Source organism: Haliotis rubra, unplaced genomic scaffold (genome assembly GCF_003918875.1).
Source record: "Haliotis rubra isolate DU_JTF1 unplaced genomic scaffold, ASM391887v1 Scf923, whole genome shotgun sequence".
In the NCBI taxonomy this organism is placed as follows: Eukaryota; Metazoa; Mollusca; class Gastropoda; order Lepetellida; family Haliotidae; genus Haliotis; species Haliotis rubra.
In genome coordinates, this window is record NW_025767661.1 from 109040 (window position 1) to 127117 (window position 18078).

An 18078-nucleotide genomic window follows, 5' to 3' on the forward strand; every position below is an offset into this window, starting at 1 on the left:
TCCCATTGCGTAGATCGATGCTCATGTTGTTGATCACTGAATTGTCTGGTCTAGACTCGATTATTTACAGACCGACGCGATATAGCTTTGAATACTGCTGAGTGTGGCGTTAAACAACAACCAACCAACTCACTCAAGTTTCTAGACATGAAACCAGTCAGAAGACCAGTAACAAACAACCGGTGTCGAAATACAAGTTCTGGTTGTCTTGGGTTGTTGTTTTTAATCGCTGCCGTTTGTGCTGTATATTTTATACGAACTGCGTACAACATTAAAAATTTAACTAAAATTTATGGTCGCTTTGAGTTCGTTTTTAACCCATAGTTTGCTACGCAAATGTTTAAGCGTTGCCATCGCCTTTTCGAAAGTAGACCAGTTCTTCGAATTTCCTCATGCTATTTTCTGATCCAAGAGGGAAGCAGTGTATATGGAAACAATCGTTCACCTACCTGCGTCCGGGCTTCATAATGAATGTTGGTTTGTCGATAATGACATCACATTTTGCCGGATTTTAGTGGGCGAGAAGTAAGTGAGGTGAAATGTTCCATTTCATGATACCTGAGTAGAGAGAACAACCATTTGTACAGAATCTGGTGAATGTCATTCCATGTAAGACGACATTGTTATAGGGGGTCTAGAGGGTCAACAGAGTCCAGTTTCCGCCTTTAATCGAAGTCCCGTTTTAGCATTTTCTCCTTTGTTTCATCGTAGTATTCTTGGTAGTTTTGACAGTTTTGAATAATCATCTAATACCTCGACAGTTGACTGAGTGATGGTGTAGATGCAACTGGGGTAATTGGTGCAGATCGATGCTCATGTAGTTGATCACCAGATTGCCTGGTCCAGACTCGATTATTTATAGACCGCCGCCCTATAGCTGGAGTGCGGCGAAAACATGCTCAGCCAGCCTATCCAAATTCAGCTGGGGTACCATGCAATTAGCAGAAGTAGCGTTAGTCCCTATGGTCAGTATAGGGGTGGCCAAAGTTTGGCTGCTGGACATCTATAGCTCATGTTTATATCGTATCGTTTTGATTTATAATATTTCAATGATTACATATTTATCTCTAAATCAATCTCTGTGATACTCCAGTTCTTTTTTCCTTTCCTGCGGCCGAGAATAGCTGGAAAATTGCCGATTCGGCGTAAAAGGCGAGTATTCATTCATTCAATCATTCATTTCATTCCTGTTCTATGTCGACAAATATAATAAAAATATAATATAATAACATGTACAAAATAAATAAAATTACATTAGTGTATTACCCCTGATTGTGGCTAAATATTCACTCACTTTGATAAAGTCGGCTGAAATTACGTGGCTCTATCTTGCGTTCGCCACTGGTTGCTATAAACAGTTCTGTCCCTTAGATGTCCCTTCTATTAACCAGTCAGATTGATCCTCCTCATGTCATGTGCATTTTTTTTTTAAACATATTGGAAAAAAAGCGTCCTCGCATCATCAGTGCGAAATGCAGCGGTACAATTGTAGCAGTTAATTCAGAAACAAATAGATCTGGGCTCTTGATTTTTGGAAGCTCTCATAGCACTAAGATGGTCATAAGTGCCATTAACACTAACTTACGATTATCTTAGCGCTAACAGAGCTACGAAAATCTAGGCACTGGAAACTATCTGTCGACGCCCCGATGACGTTATCCAGCAGTCGATCGCAATCTATACGGCAGTCTACGATTTCGATTTCGTTTCTCGATTTTGATTGGGCTACGCATAGACTCGTTAGGCCAGCCAAAACGTAACTCAAAGTTTCAGCATTCTTCGGCATGGATGGAAACCACACTTTTATAGTCGGTATACTATCTAACCTGGAGAGGAGGCTGTCAGTGGGCTAAAAAGCATGGTTTTGGCATACTGACCAAGACGACAGGAGGAATCCAGTGTTGTCCTTCTGGGCGAGGCCAGCCTTGTCCAGCCGGCAATGACCAATTAATCTGACCACTCTTTAATACGTCTGGCGATAGCTGAAGAAGTTTTAGACACGGATATAAATATAACATTGACTGGTGATAAAGAAGCGTATTTGACATAATGTATGTTTACTAATTATTACGAGATTTGGCTGAGGGTAAAATGTTCTAATATGGACGCATGATTTCAAAATTTCAAAGGTGTTTATGTGAAAATCTAAGGGACCCTAATGGTACCACTTGAGTGCCATAAATTGGTTTTGTTTTAACCATGTGTGTGTGTGTGTGTGTGTGTGTGTGTGTGTGTGTGTGTGTGTGTTTATTCTACTCCTTCAGAGATATTGCTCTCGTGGCAACCACGGAATTTTCTTTGTTCTTATTTTCTTTATTACCTTATGTTATAATTAAACGAAAACACTTTCACTTGGATACAGAAACACCATTTACGACCAGACAAGTTACGATTACTCCTAAGATTCTTTAACTATGGATACAAATAACAAAATTAGCATAGTTTCAGGTAATTGTAGAGGCTCTAGCCGATAAAGGTAAACGTAAAGAAGTCATGAATTTATATAGAAAAAGAACTTCTCTATCATATGTTTACAAGACATACATATATTTCTGCAGAGTATGAGAACACAATGAGAAATGAATGGGGTTTAGAATGTGTCATTGCTCCATATAAGTCAAACTCAAGAGGTGTAGCCATTCTTCTAAATAATAACTTTGAATATGAAAATACACAATGTTTCTCAAGACGAAAATGGAAATTACATAATTTTAGATATAGCTGTTGATGACATAAGATTAAAATCTTACAAATTTATCTGATAGTCCTTCCTTTATGTATCTTTATTTGTCAAAATTATTACCTGTAAAAAAAACCGATGTAGATTTTAAATCACTATTATGTTCTTGCAATGAACAAAATATTAGAAATCTGTCATTGTTTATATAACACTCCAGTAAGTTAAGAGATGAATTGTTGAAACATTAGTTACAACTTCTTGTAAAAATACTTATGTACAACTCTGTAAACTGTATATGGGCCGGAGGCCTTGAATACAATAAAATTCTTGTCTTGTCTGTCTTGTATCTTTATTTGATAAGATTGTAAATATGGGTAACGATTCAATTGCAGTGTGCGGAGATTGGAATCTTGTCCAAGACCCCTCCATAGACCTCGAAAACTATAAACACATCAATAACCCACATGCTCGTAAGACTGTCTTGGACCAAACAGAAAATTTAAACTTAATAGACGCATGGAGAGAGTTACACCCTAAAGAAAACAGTATACATGGTGGAAAAAGAATCCTCGCCAAACAAGCCAGATTAGATTTCTTCTTGGTAACTGAAGACCTCTTTAACATAAATAGTAAGATATCCATTATAACTGGTTATAAAAGTGACCATTCTGCAGTAACGTCATATTTAACTACACAAACAAATAAGGAAAAGGGACGCGGCTATTGGAAGTTTAACACATCATTATTGAGACGAGAGGAATATATAACACTAGTAACTGACTTACTTAATGAAACCAAAATGGGAATACGCAGACCCTAAGCATATTCAGATGTAAATTTATACGAGATTAATGATGAACACTTACGTTTGACTATCAGTGACACTCTTTATTTTTAGAGACATTTTTAATGAAACTTAGAGGAAAAATCCATCTCATAGTCTTCATATCTTAAGAAAAGCAGAACAACAAAATATAAAAAAAGAACTAGAGGGGAATATATGTCATATAGAAGATGAGATAAGAAGTAACTTCCAAAACCTTAATGAAACACTTCTTGATGATTTTATCTAAATGTAAAAATGAATTGGAAAATATAAAAGAAGAAGAAATGAAAGGAATCCAAATTAGAAATAGAATCCAGTGGTCTGAAGAAGGGGATAAACCTACAAATTATTTTGTCATTTGGAAAATAGAAACTATACAAACAAACTTATGTACTCCCTCATTATTGATAATGGAGATGAAATAGCAGATGGACGAGAAATAATAGTGGAACGAAAAACGATTTTATGTAAAACCCGTATAAATTGTGACATAGATGAAGACATTTAAAGTTGTATTCGAAAATATTGCTACTCCTTTTGAATAAAGAACAGTCAAATAAACTAGAGCGCGACATTAGTGTTGAAGAACTTAAGCATGCTTTTAAATCAATGAAAAATAACAAAAGTCCAGGTTTAGATGGTTTCCCTATCGAATTCTTCAAATATTTCAGGAACAATCTGAAAATTTGGATTCACCGATATATAAAAGAAACTTTCAACCAGAATCTATGACAACGACAATGATTAGAGGAGTAATTACATGTATCCCTAAACCAGGTAAGGTTAGAAGATATCTAAAGACTTGGCGACCTATCCCTCTCCTAAACGCATTGTATAAAGTTATAAGTACTTGTATAACAAACAGGATTAAAAAGACTTTGAATTTTCTCATAAACGAAAATCAAACAGGAATCCTTGCTTTACGGAAAACTTCTCTATGACATTATGTTTGAAACTAAAAGGCAAAACATAAAAGGTTTACTAATCTTAATTGACTTTGAAAAAGTTTCGACACAGTGTCAAAATAATTCATTAAGATTTTGGGAAGTAACATTCAAAGATGGGTTAACATATTGATATCTAATGCATCCTCGTGTATGATACAGAATGGTCACTTGTCCACGTTTTTCGATAATGAAAGGGGATGTGGACAGGGTGATCCCATATCTCCATATAGTTATTCTTATTGGTAGCAGAAATACTAGGAATAATGATCAGAGACAACCACAGAATACAAGGAATTGTTTTAAACACGACATCGAGCATGTTATTGGTCATATGCAGACGACACTGAATTATTTTTAGGACGGTTCCGAAACCTCTCTTAATGAAGCTATGAAAACTTTGCTTTCCTTTACAAGGTGTCAGGTTTGAAAATAAATATTGATAAAACAAAAGCAGTATGGCTAGGCTCAATGGCAGGTAGTAAAATAGTTCTATCATCCCAGGACTATAAGCTGGATTGGAATAATGAGAATTTCGACGTATTGGGAATCAAATTAAATGCTCATTTTAGAAAACCTATGGGTAATCAATAGATAGAAAGAGACTCGAAAATATAAAAAGAATTCTACTGAATTGGTAAAGACGTAATTTAACGTTGATAGGGAAAATAACCGTCATTAAAAGTTTAGCTTTTTATCCACGATTATCCACATCTCTTCTCTCCCTAACCCCTCCTCCAAAAACAACAAAAACAACAACAACAACACAAAAAACCAAGCATTTCTAACATTTGCAGAACTTAAAGCAAAATTTGGCATTAAGGGTACTGTACTGTTCGTTGAGTTATACGAACAAACAACAATTTTAATATACCGTCGTTATCTGTGTGCTCTCCTTGAACGATTTGATTAAACCTAGTAAAGGTTCAAAGGATATTCTATGATAATTTTGTATCTTACTATAACATTCCGAATGTGTGTCCTCAAATGGAACGGGAACTAAATGATTTGATAAATTGGAAAACCATATTTTCACAATATAGACAATGCACTAAAGACACAGAAACTATTAGATGTTCAATATATGTTTTTGTACAGAGTCATTTACACTAAACGAGAACTTCTAAAAATGAAATTGATAGATAATGACCTATGTACATTATGTGGTTCAGTAAGTGAGGATATTTACCATGTATACCTTGATTGTCCAACCATCAAAATGTTCTGGTCAGAATTTAAATGCAATTTTATAACTCAAGTCCTTGGTAAAACGTGTGAAATGTTAAACCATGATATTCTATTTTGTTGCAGTGGTAACCAGTTATTCAGCCACACATGTTACTATTGGCAAAGCGCCACATGTTCGTGGCATGAATATAAAAGGACACAAACCTAGCTTCACCATCTACAGAACATTATCAAAGTGCTTGACGTCTATGAGATTGAGAAATTTATCGAGAAGAAAAACGATAATACGGTGAAACATTTTACAGAAAATGGAATGTCCTAGATGCAGTCCTGTAGGTTATACTTTTAGTCTTTCAATTCTCTTGTACATTAGCTTGCATCTCAGTTGTTTAATCTATATTCCCAGTACCATATGCTATACATTGTCTGCTTTTTATTATGCAACCTGAAAAATTCATTTTATTCTACCCACATATCTTGTCTAATCCGTAACTAAGTAAAGTGAAAAAATATACTAAAAAAATTAAAAATTGGTTTTGTATATTTTTTCGTCCCTGAAAGTTCATAGTTTTAAAAACCGAAGTATCTCGTAACATGTGTTTCCAGTTGTATACTTTCTCGTTGATTCGATTTTTACCTGTTTTTAATATAGACCTCAAAATAACAGAGAGAAATATTAAAACATAAAGGAAATAACCGAGGTAACGAGAAAATATCGATAATTTTTAAAATACACAAGTATTTCAAATACTGAGAAATTTCATTTAAAAATTGAGTTTATGCAGCCAGTTGTCATCACATTAGGCTATTTTCGCAGAAAGCAAAAGTACAAATCGTAAAATGGTTGACTGGCGTCAAAACTTGACAAATACAGATGCTCCTTTGAGATATGACATATTGTAATCTTAACCGTTTCCTTGTAGGCATCAAAGTGCAATTGTATAAAAATCAAGGAATCTAGGGCATCCAGGACATGTAGGAATCATAAAATGTAGGCATCAGTAGACATGTATATAGGAGTCATAAGCATAGGATATACATGAAGCTAGGAATGTAGGCATCAGGATATACATGAAGCTAGGAATGTAGGCATCAGGATGAACAGGAAGCTAGGAATGTAGGCATCAGGATGTACAGGAGAAGCTAGGAATGTAGGCATCTGGGTATACAGGAAGCTAGAAATGTAGGCATCAAGATATGCAGGAAGCTAGGAATGTAGGCATCGGGATGTACAGGAAGCTAGGAATGTAGGCATCAGGATATACAGGAAGTTAGGAATGTAAGGCATCATGATATAGAGAAAGCTAGAAATGTAGGCATCAGGATATACAGGGAAGCTAGGAATGTGGCATCAGGACGTACAGGAAGTTATGAATGTAGACATCAGAAATATACAGGAAAGCTAGGAATGTAGGCATCCAGAATGCACAGGAAGCTAGGAATGTAGGCATCAGGATGTACAGGAAGGTAGGAATGTTAGCATCAGGATGTACAGGAAGCGAGGAATGTAGGCATCAGGATATACAGAAGCTAGAGATGTAGGCATCAGGATGTACAGGGAAGCTAGGAACGTATGCATCCAGGATGTACAGGAAGCTAGGAATGTAGGCATCAGGATGTACAGGAAGCTAGGAATGTAGGCATCAGGATATACAGGAAGCTAGGAATGTAGGCATCGGGATGTACAGGAAACTAGTAATGTAGGCATCAGGATATACAGGAAGCTAGGAATGTAGGCATCAGGATGTACAGGAAGCTAGGAATGTAGGCATCAAGATATACAGGAATCTTGGAATGTAGGCATCAGGATGTACAGGAAGCTGGGAATGTAGGCATCAAGATATACAGGAAGCTAGGAATGTAGGCACCAGGGTGTACAGGAGGCTAGGAATGTAGGCATCAGGATGTACAGGAAGCTAGGAATGTAGGCATCCCAGGATACACAGGAAGCTAGGAATGTAGGCATCTGGATGTGCAGGAAGCTAGGAATGTAGGCATCGGCGATTATGAAAACAATGGAAGGGGCAGCTTGGGCTGTAGGCACTTTCGAATCAAAACAATAAATCTTGATTCCCACGATAAGCCTATTCCCACGTTTATATACCCTTTTTCGTGCTGACTGAAGTTAAAAACCGTTTCCTACACATCACAGTCATGACTTACCAACGTACCTGCTTATATACACATGCAGCGGCACGTACATTTGTGTTGAATGACGGTACTGATGTTTACTTAAACAGAAAAGATGATGCCTGCATGCTTTAAACACACATGACCATCTTAAGAAAGAGACCACTTCAAAACCATGTAAGCAGTGTAGCAAGTTGTACGGATGAGCACAGGGGCTCTGTGTAGGTACACACAGAAACAGACAAACATCTTACACTGTTACGTATGGGAACTTTCAATATTTCTATAACGTATTGTAACGTACACAAATAGACCAGGAAGCTTTTTAAAGGTTGTACAGTTAGGGGATGCCGAGTGTCTCCCTGGATGAAATGAGCTGCGAGTCGTAGTGTTTAACACGACGGTTAATTATGGAATCCTAGAAGGGATATTATCGCGTTGTCGCACTGTCGCCCTCTCAAAACAAGCAAAAGAGGCAAAATTCAAAACCAAAGACAACGCGAATATGTTTCTATTCATCCAAAGGCGACAGAGCGACAAGTGTCCCTGCTTGGATTCCATAGTTAATTGTGTGTAACATGCAACTGTACCTCTTTCCCCTGATCTACCAGCCTAGCTGTACGGAAGTCGATGTATATGTTTGTTGCGTGGCAGTACTTTAGGCCGTCCACGCACTCCAGTGACGGAGAGTCACCCTGTAGGTATAAGAGTACATTCAGGGGTATTTTATATTCCTAAATATTTATTTACAGGATAGACAAATAAAATGAACTGTGTTAACGTACCAGAACTCATATTCTGACTAGTTCAAAACGTCCGAGGTAGCCGAGTGGTTGGAGGTGTACGCCTTAGTCTTGCCAGAAGTCCTGGCTCGATTCTGAAATGGGTACGTGCGCTTTCATGTCCCTCCCCAACATATGCGGTGATTGAGTAATGCTAACAGCGGAGTACAACGATGCAAAGTAGTTTAACACGTCGTCAAAGGCCTGGACACCGTATGGCTATCGTTATCATAACCTATGCCGCCAGAGCATCCAAGGTGTAATAAAGGTCCCAATGCGATGTGAAGAGTCGCGTCCCTTTGGCACACCCGAAACCTGTGAACACTGGTTCGAGTTACAGGTTCACGCGCCATTTTCCTGTAAATACTTGCGTTCGAGGTTTCCCCAGTGGTAAAACAAATTAACTCTGCATTACTTTGGATTTCCTCTCAAATCAGGATGACGGACCTTGATATAACTGAATTACTATTCACAGCAGTACTGCTAAACCCAACTCACTCACTCACTCACTTGAACAGGTATCAAGATGGGGATCCAGACAACGGGGTTCGTCTGTACGTGGGGTTTAACTTCGCGTTCAGTAGAGTTCATATAAATGTGTGTGCGTGCGTGCGTGCGAGCGCCATATGGTCGAGATGTATTTCCAGAGGCATATTATTTGTAAGTGGGTGGGCGTGTATATGTGTCTGTTTGGGTGTATGTATGTATGTATGTATGTATGTATGTATGTATGGATGGATGGATGGATGGATGGATGTGTGTATGTATGTATGTATGTATGTATGTATGTATGATGTATGTATGTATGTATGGATGGATGGATGGATGTGTATGTATGACTGTCTGTCTGTCTGTGTGTGTGTGTGTGTGTGTGCGTGCGTGTGCGTGCGTGTGCGTGCGATGTGTGGACGTACTTTAGTCAAGACTTCAATTAATGCCGGTGTTACACTGGTAGCCCGCTAATAGTGATAGCCCGCCATATGGATATCAACACAAACACAGCATACACCCAGCTGACCACTTGCTTAATGCCCTTAAGGTCGAGCGCGAGCCAAGGAAACAACAAATACCATGTTATCTTTTTGAGATTAAGCGTCCTCCCGCTCACCCAGAGGATATTCTGCCCAGCACCCATTCCACGATTTATGATGGCAAAAAGTAACCAACAAAAATGATTATTCGATTATGAGTATTGTTTTCAAGTGATTCTGCTTGACTGATTTCAGCCTTGAGAATTGACAAGACAAGAAATGGTTATTCGGTGGTGAGTCTTTTGATGCTGACAATATAGTTCTGGACCTGAAACTTGTAGTGTTTTTCATTACGAAAGGATACTTGTCTTCCTAGCTGCGTTTTGATGACTCTTATACTTTCTAACCCAAAACAGTCCACAATGCATGATGTCCGTATTAAAGGTTTCAGACAAACTGGGTATCCGTCTACATGCATACTCCGCATTGATGACTGGCTTCGGTCCACGTGACACTGAAATTAATCGAACTCACGTTCGAGACATACTGTTGCAACACCTTAGTAATTCAAAGCCAAGTTTAGTAACGTTGGTCCAAGTTCGACAGCTTGTGTTAGTGGGCTTCGGTAACATATGTTGCATGTGGTATCCCTTGCCAAGTGGCCTTCGAAATATGTCTCCCAGCAGTGAATGGGTACCTAGTAGGACAAAGATTGAACTGTGTAGTTAATTTCTAAGGCCTAACAGGCAGAATTTGCCTGTATCCCCAGGGGAGTCGAAAAATGAAAATCGACTGCATACTGATCCATATACCGGGTAAATGACGTAATGGGGCGGTGGGGTGGCCACCTGGTTAAAGCGTTCCTTCGTCACGTCGAAGGCCCGGTTCGATTCCCCACAGGTGTACAATGTATGAGGGCCCATTTCACAAGTGTTGTCCCCGCCGTGATATTGCTTGGAACATTGTTAAAAGCGTCGTAAAACTTAACTCACGGAATGAGTGTTTCAGATTTATAATAGTATATACTGCTTTATGAAGAAGAGACATTTCCATCACATATTAATTCATACGGTCCAGACTCGATTATTTACAGACCGCCGCCATATTGCTGAGTGCGGCGTAAAACTAAACTCACTCACTCAAAAGGCACACACTCAGTTCCATATGGACAGTGTATTTATGTAAAATGCACTAAAAAATCACTATTACACAATAAGGAATTGCATATGAGCTTGGGACAATTACACACTCACTCGCTTATTCACTCAATAACGTAGGGCTCTCAGTATGCCTTAGGATGTGGATCTGACGCGTTATAATCATACATATTTTTATCGTCATTATCGTCGTCGTTGATGCTGTTAGATAACACCGACATCGTTTTGATGTCATTCATGAACTGACAGAATGAGTTAATATCCAGCCTCCTATATACACCTGTTGCGTGATGCTTGTTACATTAACGTGAGCCACGAACTGTTTCAGGACGGCTGGTTGGTCTGGTATGAGGTAATCGTCATCACAGGTGTTATGTATGAAGGTGGTGTATCAGACGCTGTGGGGTTTTGTTGCATCAGTTCGTGGTATATCGAACAGTATTTGATCAGGGTTACAAATGTAAGGCCTTTAGGAAAACTATCAGTAACGTTCAAAATGGACATGAAGAGGTCAGTTACAAAATATCAGTGAGTGAGTGAATTTAGTTTTACGCCGTTTTTAGCAATATTCCAGCAATAGCACGGCGGGGACGCCAGAAATGGGTTTGACACATTATGCCCGTAATGGAAATCGAACCCGGGTCTTCGGCATGCGACGAGCGAACGCCTTAACCACTAGTCTACCCCAATGTCCCTACAAAATATTATTACCGGTGACCAAAATATTGCCGTACACAAAACTCATGATTTTAATGTAATTGCCATAAACCGCCGTAATTTTTCAGATAAAATTTGAACTGCCTTTGCATGTGTTTGTGACATGTACAACCGGTGGATCATAGGTATGTTAACGCTTACGGCAACACCTGGTGTCAACACTATTTGACAGGGATTCATAAGCATGTGTTCTTGTCATTGTACAGCGAATTTTGCGGAAACCACGAGCTACAGCTTTGTAGTATCAGAACAATGACACATGTGTGAGAGTTTAAGCCGTTTTAGCAAAGGCGGGAATATCACGGCTGGGACCACCAAATATTGGCTTCCGAACATTGTACCCATGTGGTGAACGAACCCGGAATTCGGCATGACGAGCGAACACCTTAACCACATGGCTCTCCCGTCGTCCTGGAATTAAACAGGACGCTGAAATATATATCAAATCATGAAGACAGAAAATGACATTATGAATATCTATAATCTATAAATGTATTCTGATCGGTCAGGAGTGGTGGGGTGGCCTTGTGGTTAAAGCGTTCGTTCGTCGAGACGAGGTCGGGTTCAATTCCTCACATGGGTCCCAGTATGGAATCCCATTATATTCCGGGTAAAATCCAATAAATCAATCAATGTTATGAATGGCATTAAGGAACAACCTGTGCTTGTGGTCTGCAATATGTCCTCAGGTTGTTTTTCCTCTCTTTAACGTAGCCAAAATCTGCCTGCTTCCAGAATATGTCTGTGTTCGTCTCCACCACTGAAGGTTTGACCCCGTCTGTCGACAACAAACATTTGAATGTACATATTCTAAACATAGCCGCAATCCTATTGGCTGGAAGACCGTATCAAATAGATTTGATACCGGAAAATCTTCTGGACGTTTTACTTCCATGCGTCCTGTGTGATCTTTTAGCGTATCGAATAATATCACAATTATTCCCGCAAATGAGGAAACATGTATGTCCTCACGGTATCATACATATTCGTGTTAAGCTGAGGCCTAAAAAAATGTTGCTTGCAGTTCCGATTACCCTTCGACCGACCTTGAATTCAGGTGCCGATCCTATTTTTTTAAGCGGTAGGAATAAAATAAAGCTTTCAGATACCAATGTTTTCCCCTGGCACCGACGGGACATCGGTCATTCCTGATAGAGAAAGTCGACTTGATGGCTGCAGGCTTCTGATTGACTGAACAATTAAACATTGATAAATGTGTTATTAGTTTGTACGTTACTTGAAAAAAAATGAAAAAATCCTACCTACCCACCCTAAATTTTAAAGAGGTAATCGGGTCCACAACATGTTTTTTTATTTGGCCTGACATGTAAAAGAAAGTATACACGCATACATTTCCGATTATTTGAGAAGAAATAAAACGCAACGTCAATATTTTGAAAAGCGTTTGGATTGTGAGAACAAGTCTCCAACATTGTGTACCTGTTTCCAAAGCACCACAGAGACCCATTATAGTGTTGTGTTATGGATAGCATGAAAATCAGGGTTGCACCGCACCTGCAACCCATAACACAAATACACAACAGTGCGGGCAGTGGGGTAGCCTGGTGAAGTTAAAGCGTTGGCTCGTCACGCCAAAGACCCGGGTTCGATTCCCACATGAGTACAATGTGTGAAGCCCATTTCTGGAGTCCCCTGCCATATTGCTGAAATATTGCTAAAAGCGGCGTTAAACCATACTCCACTCACTCACAACAGTACACTGCATTTGCACCCCATGAAACACGCCATAACATAACTACAATACTGGTTTTGTAACAATGGCACTGCGAATATCATTGAGCGATCTTGCGAATAACACGTAGTTGACTTGTGATACAAAGCCAATTAATCTTTCACAATTTTCCAACGTGGATACCTTTCAGTTTACCTTAGGTTCTGTGACTCATCGTCGGTGCACAGGGGCGTACTCATCCTCTCTCCGACTGGGCACCCGTCTTCATATCCCCAGCATCTCCTAATCTCCAAGGAGGACTGTCAAAACAGACAGAGCAATAGATGACATCGGACTGCTGGCTCGTGGTATAAAAGCGAATATTAGACGTTCAAACCACATGTACCCTACTGATACTGGTGAAGCTTATGGCATACATGCACCTGAAGCACTAGCGATGCATGTGAGTGAGTGAGTTAGTTTTACGCAGCACTCAGCAATATTCGATGCATGTAAACTGTTAATTCACACAATACGTTGTAAGTAAAGAAACAAACCCTTCAATATCCATAAGAAATCTCTTCTAAAGCAGAGTCGACTAATTCCGACTAAATTGTCATGATCATGTGTTTGTGAATCTATACACAAAGAACCCTGGCAAATCTCACGATTGAATGAGCCCAGATCTTAACCCTTTGGAGCATATCTGGAACATGATTGGTCGTTATGTGCAACAAAGGGATCCTCCTGTACAGAACCTGGCCCAATTGGAAGCTGTTTTACACGAGGAATGGCGTAGACGGTCCCTTCAAGAGGATCAGGTGAGTGAGTGAGTTTAGTTTTACAGCGCACTCAACAATATTACAGCTTTATGGCCGCGGTCTGTAAATAATCGAGTCTGGACCAGACAGTCCAGTGATCAACAGCATGAGTATCGATCTGTCTAACTGGGAACCGATGACATGTAGTCAACCAAGTCAGCGTGCTCTGACCACCTGATCCCGTTAGTCGCCCTCTACGACAAGCATGGGTTACTGAAGATCAATTCTAACCCGGATCTTCACGGGTCTCAAGAGGATCAGGAGGCTGACAGGGGTATGAGTAGGAGAGTGCTGGCTGCCATACAGTCACATGGGAGGTTACACTCGGTATTGACCTTGAATCGTGTAAGACACGCAATGATATTTTGAATGTTCACATTCACAATATAATAAATGCAACGTTGAACATTCTTGGGCCATACTTGTACAGACATGATTTTGTATGAAAATCAGTGCTTTTAAAGATATGAGCAATTATCATCATAAAATCAACAGGGATTCCAATCATTTTGTCGTTTTTATGAGTCAAAGAATCATACGGGTCATAAAACTGATGTTGTTCCATCGTGGTCACCACGAGAAGTGTTATGTACGTGTTGAAAACCTATCATTGCAAAATATACAGGGCGTGCTTAATTAAGTTCTTTGTGTATATATAAAAGAAGTGATTATGCCAGGTGTGCGCGAAAGGTGACCTGCCCACCGGTGGCATCCGTCATAAACACGTGTAAAGGCAAGTCAATTGTTTACCTGAAAAACTCTCGGGAATGGATGGTATCAAGGCAAAATACGGAACCTACTACCATTAAGGTTTTGGAAAGCTTTACAGAAGCCTTGATCAAAACTTCTGGAGCAAGAATAGTAAGACGCTCATTGGAATCCTGGTAAAACGAGCATGTTCAATTAATTACCTCAAAAGTTGTGAAATGTAAACACCCAAGCATGGAGCTGCTGCAATAATGCTCGACATGACAGGGAAATTTGACTACTGAAGACATTAAGCCTTCTTGACAGAAATTAAAATATATTTTCGCGCGGAACACCATCTGGCTAGGACATGTTTAACATGTTTTGCTCTTTCTGCTAATGGTTTTATTCAGCCAGATGCAACCAATTTCGCCAAACGTTGCATCCGAGTTTCATCTTTTGATATTACATTCATATTACGGCAGAGAATTGTGAATCGAACAGACACTTTTGCGTCACAGTGAGTGAATATGGTTTTTCGCTGCTTTTAAGCAATATTCCAACAATATCAATGGCGGGGACAATGGGCCAGAAAATTGTCTCATGTACACATTGTACTCATGCGGGGAATCGAACCCAGGAAACCCTAACTGTTTCATTTGGCGTCACAGGGCGGTAGGATAGCCTAGTGGTTAAAGCGTTCGCTCGTCTCGCCGAAGACCCGGTTCGATTCCCCGCATGGGTACAATGTGTGAAGCCCTCTGCGTCCAACGCCGTGATGTTGCTGGAATATTGCTAACAGCGGCGTAAAATTCACTCTCACTCCATTTGGCGTCACAACGGTTTAATCTCCAAGCTGTTTGTGTCTCACCTTATAAGGGCAGCTATCCTCATCCCTACAACGCTGTTTCATGTAAGGATTGTTCCTGAAGAAGTAGGGCACATGTTCCAAGGGGAGGCTCAGATCCCCCCAGTTAGTGGCGCCGTCTACTGTCACAAACAACGCTGACGTCACAACCAGGGGAAGTAACCCAGACCAAGTGCCCATAGTCCACATTCTGTGAAATGAATTTTTTTTATAAAACGGTATAAAAAAAGATGCATTTACACTTCCATCCATCCGTCCGTCCGTCCATCCATCCATCCTGGATACAAAGTGACCACCCGATCCCGTTAGTCGCACCTCTTACGACAAGCATGGGTTGGTGAAGACAAATTCTAACCCGTATCTTCATGGGTAGTCTAAGATGTAATTTGGGAATACTCTTGATTTTGAGGAATAATGGTCCTCAAAGAATATCCCAGGATACCTGCGATAGGGATCTGGCTGATGGCACGTCATCACAAGGTGGGCCGTTAGTTCATGCTGCGGCGTTACATAACATTCAATCAATAATTCATTTACTCACGATATTCAACCTCTTTCGTTATTCGACCGCCTCCGTGGTGCAGTGGTTAGAGCGTCCGCCCGGAGAACGGAAGGTCGCGGGTTCGATCCCCGACCGCGTCATGCCAAAAGACGTTAAAATATGGTACTTGTTGGTCCCTGCCTGGCGCTCGGCATTAATGGGTACAACAAGGACTGGTCGGCTCGGAGTCAGTATAATGTGTCTGAGTGGGGTATTCATGCTTCACTGCGGCATGGTATCTCAGTGAGCTAGCACTATAAAACCAGCTTAAGTCTGGGCTAGTACAAGCAGCCGCACATACACATACACACGCATGCACGTCGTCATATGAGCGAAATATTCTCAAGCACGACGTTAAACCCAATTTCACCTCACCTCACCTCATGCTGCGGCGTTACATAACATTCACTCAGTAATTCATTTACTCACGATATCCAACCTCTTTTAAATACATGTATGTACTATAATAATTCACCATCGTACATGCTTAGAATACACGTAATGCCGACTACGCTATCAAACGCCATGGTACAGCATATACCTGTAAGAAAAGAAAATGTTTTTAAAAAAACACCTGGTCATACAAAAAAATCATCAGTTTCACCTTGTTGCAACGTCCAATTTCACAGCTCTAACGCACTTTTACAATTCGTTGTGCATAATGGAATATGCCCTCAGTCACCAGTATTCCAATGTCACAGATATATCTTGTGATGGTCGCTGACAGTCATCCTAACATCATATGAGCGCAATGTTACAACCCAGCCGCTATTATTAACGTACAAGCCTTAGAAAGGCAGTGCACTGTTGTCGTAACACGCCCTTGCCCGCCAGCAGCAGTGTGCAAAATGGATATTGTCGGCAGGCATATTGTATGGATCCCATATTGTCGGCGGCTGGATTGTATAGGATTTGATGCGGTCTAGAAAGGTCGTATTATTTAGAGGTTTACTTACGGTGAGATGTAACACTGTATTATTTGTGTACAGAGGTATATGAATGTACACAGAGAGAAGGAAGTTGGTTGTCACTCTCTCTCTCTCTCTCTCCTCGTACTTTCCTCTCTATCTTACTCTCTCTCTCATCTACTCTCTCTGGGAATTGGTGGGGTAGCTCAGTGGTTAAAAGCGTTGGCTCGTCACGACTGCAGACCTGTTCGAATCCCAACATGGGTTCAATGTGTGAAACCCATTTCTGGTGTTCCCGCCGTGATATTTGCTGGGAATATTGCTAAAAGCGGCGTAAAGCTCAGTCAGTCTTATTCTTCATTCCCTCTTACTCGCTCGTACTTTCTCTATCTCTTATTCTCTCTCTATTTCTCTCTCACTTTTCTCTTTATTCCCCTCTCTTACTCATCTACTCTCTCTCTCTCTTACTCTCTCTCTTCACTCTTCTGTCTCTCTCTCTCTCTCTCGCACTGAACTGAAAGTATATTATTCAATAATGACCACTTTCGTTGCGTGATAACATTTGTTTAAAGAAACTTAACTGTCTTTATATAATGGTTAACCATAGTTAACAGATCGGATTGCATCCAGAACCTGGGTACGCAGAGTGTTGCTCTTTGATGGTGATCCCCTCCGTAATAGTGTTGAAATGTTACTATAAGCGACGTAAAGCCGCTCACTCTCACATATCACCCACCACCTAAACAATGCAATGTCCAGTTTGTCGATACATAGATTAGCAGGTTTATAAGCCTTGAATGGACAGAGCTGGAATTTACATCCTAATCAATGTAAGAATTGTATGAATTTTGCTGACAGTTGGCTTTGACGTATTGTTCTGTGACAGGCCTAGAACTAAACACTTGTTGAACAATCAGATGTATCAAAATATTGACAGCTCCACAGTCACTACAACAGAAGCTCATAAACATATTTACATCAAGCACAAGGCCACTCAGTACGCAGTAGCGTTCTTGGCCACGAAGCTTTCATCAAAGCAGCTAACTTATTGTCAGTATAAAGATTAAAAAGTCAATAGCACTTAACTTTGAGTTAAGAATTACATGTAGTACAATACTTTCTGGACATCTGAAATCGTTTAGGGGAACACAGATGACTATTAGCACAAGCAACATCGAAGGTCTGG

The 18078-nt window shown here is 40.1% G+C and overlaps 1 protein-coding gene across 1 annotated transcript; it reads right to left on the reverse strand.

Moving 5' to 3' along the window:
• Positions 1–7088: 7088 nt before the first annotated feature.
• LOC124264434 lies at positions 7089–15627 on the reverse strand. Its single transcript, XM_046699178.1, has 3 exons — positions 15447–15627; positions 13284–13387; positions 7089–7266 (listed from the first exon to the last, which is right to left on the reverse strand). Exons 1-3 carry the CDS (start codon positions 15621–15623, stop codon positions 7089–7091), a joined length of 459 nt encoding a protein of 152 aa, XP_046555134.1. The 5' UTR covers positions 15624–15627.
• Between the last annotated feature and the right edge of the window lie 2451 nt (positions 15628–18078).

Excerpts from the sequence above, each read along its gene's own strand:
- LOC124264434 (XM_046699178.1), bottom strand. The coding sequence starts at position 15,623 with ATGGGCACTTGGTCTGGGTTACTTCCCCTGGTTGTGACGTCAGCGTTG. Across the intron at positions 13,388-15,446 it reads AGGATAGCTGCCCTTATAAG|TCCTCCTTGGAGATTAGGAG; the intron begins GTGAGACACAAA and ends CTGTTTTGACAG. Across the intron at positions 7,267-13,283 it reads GATGAGTCACAGAACCTAAG|CTTCCTGTACATCCTGATGC; the intron begins GTAAACTGAAAG and ends CTACATTCCTAG.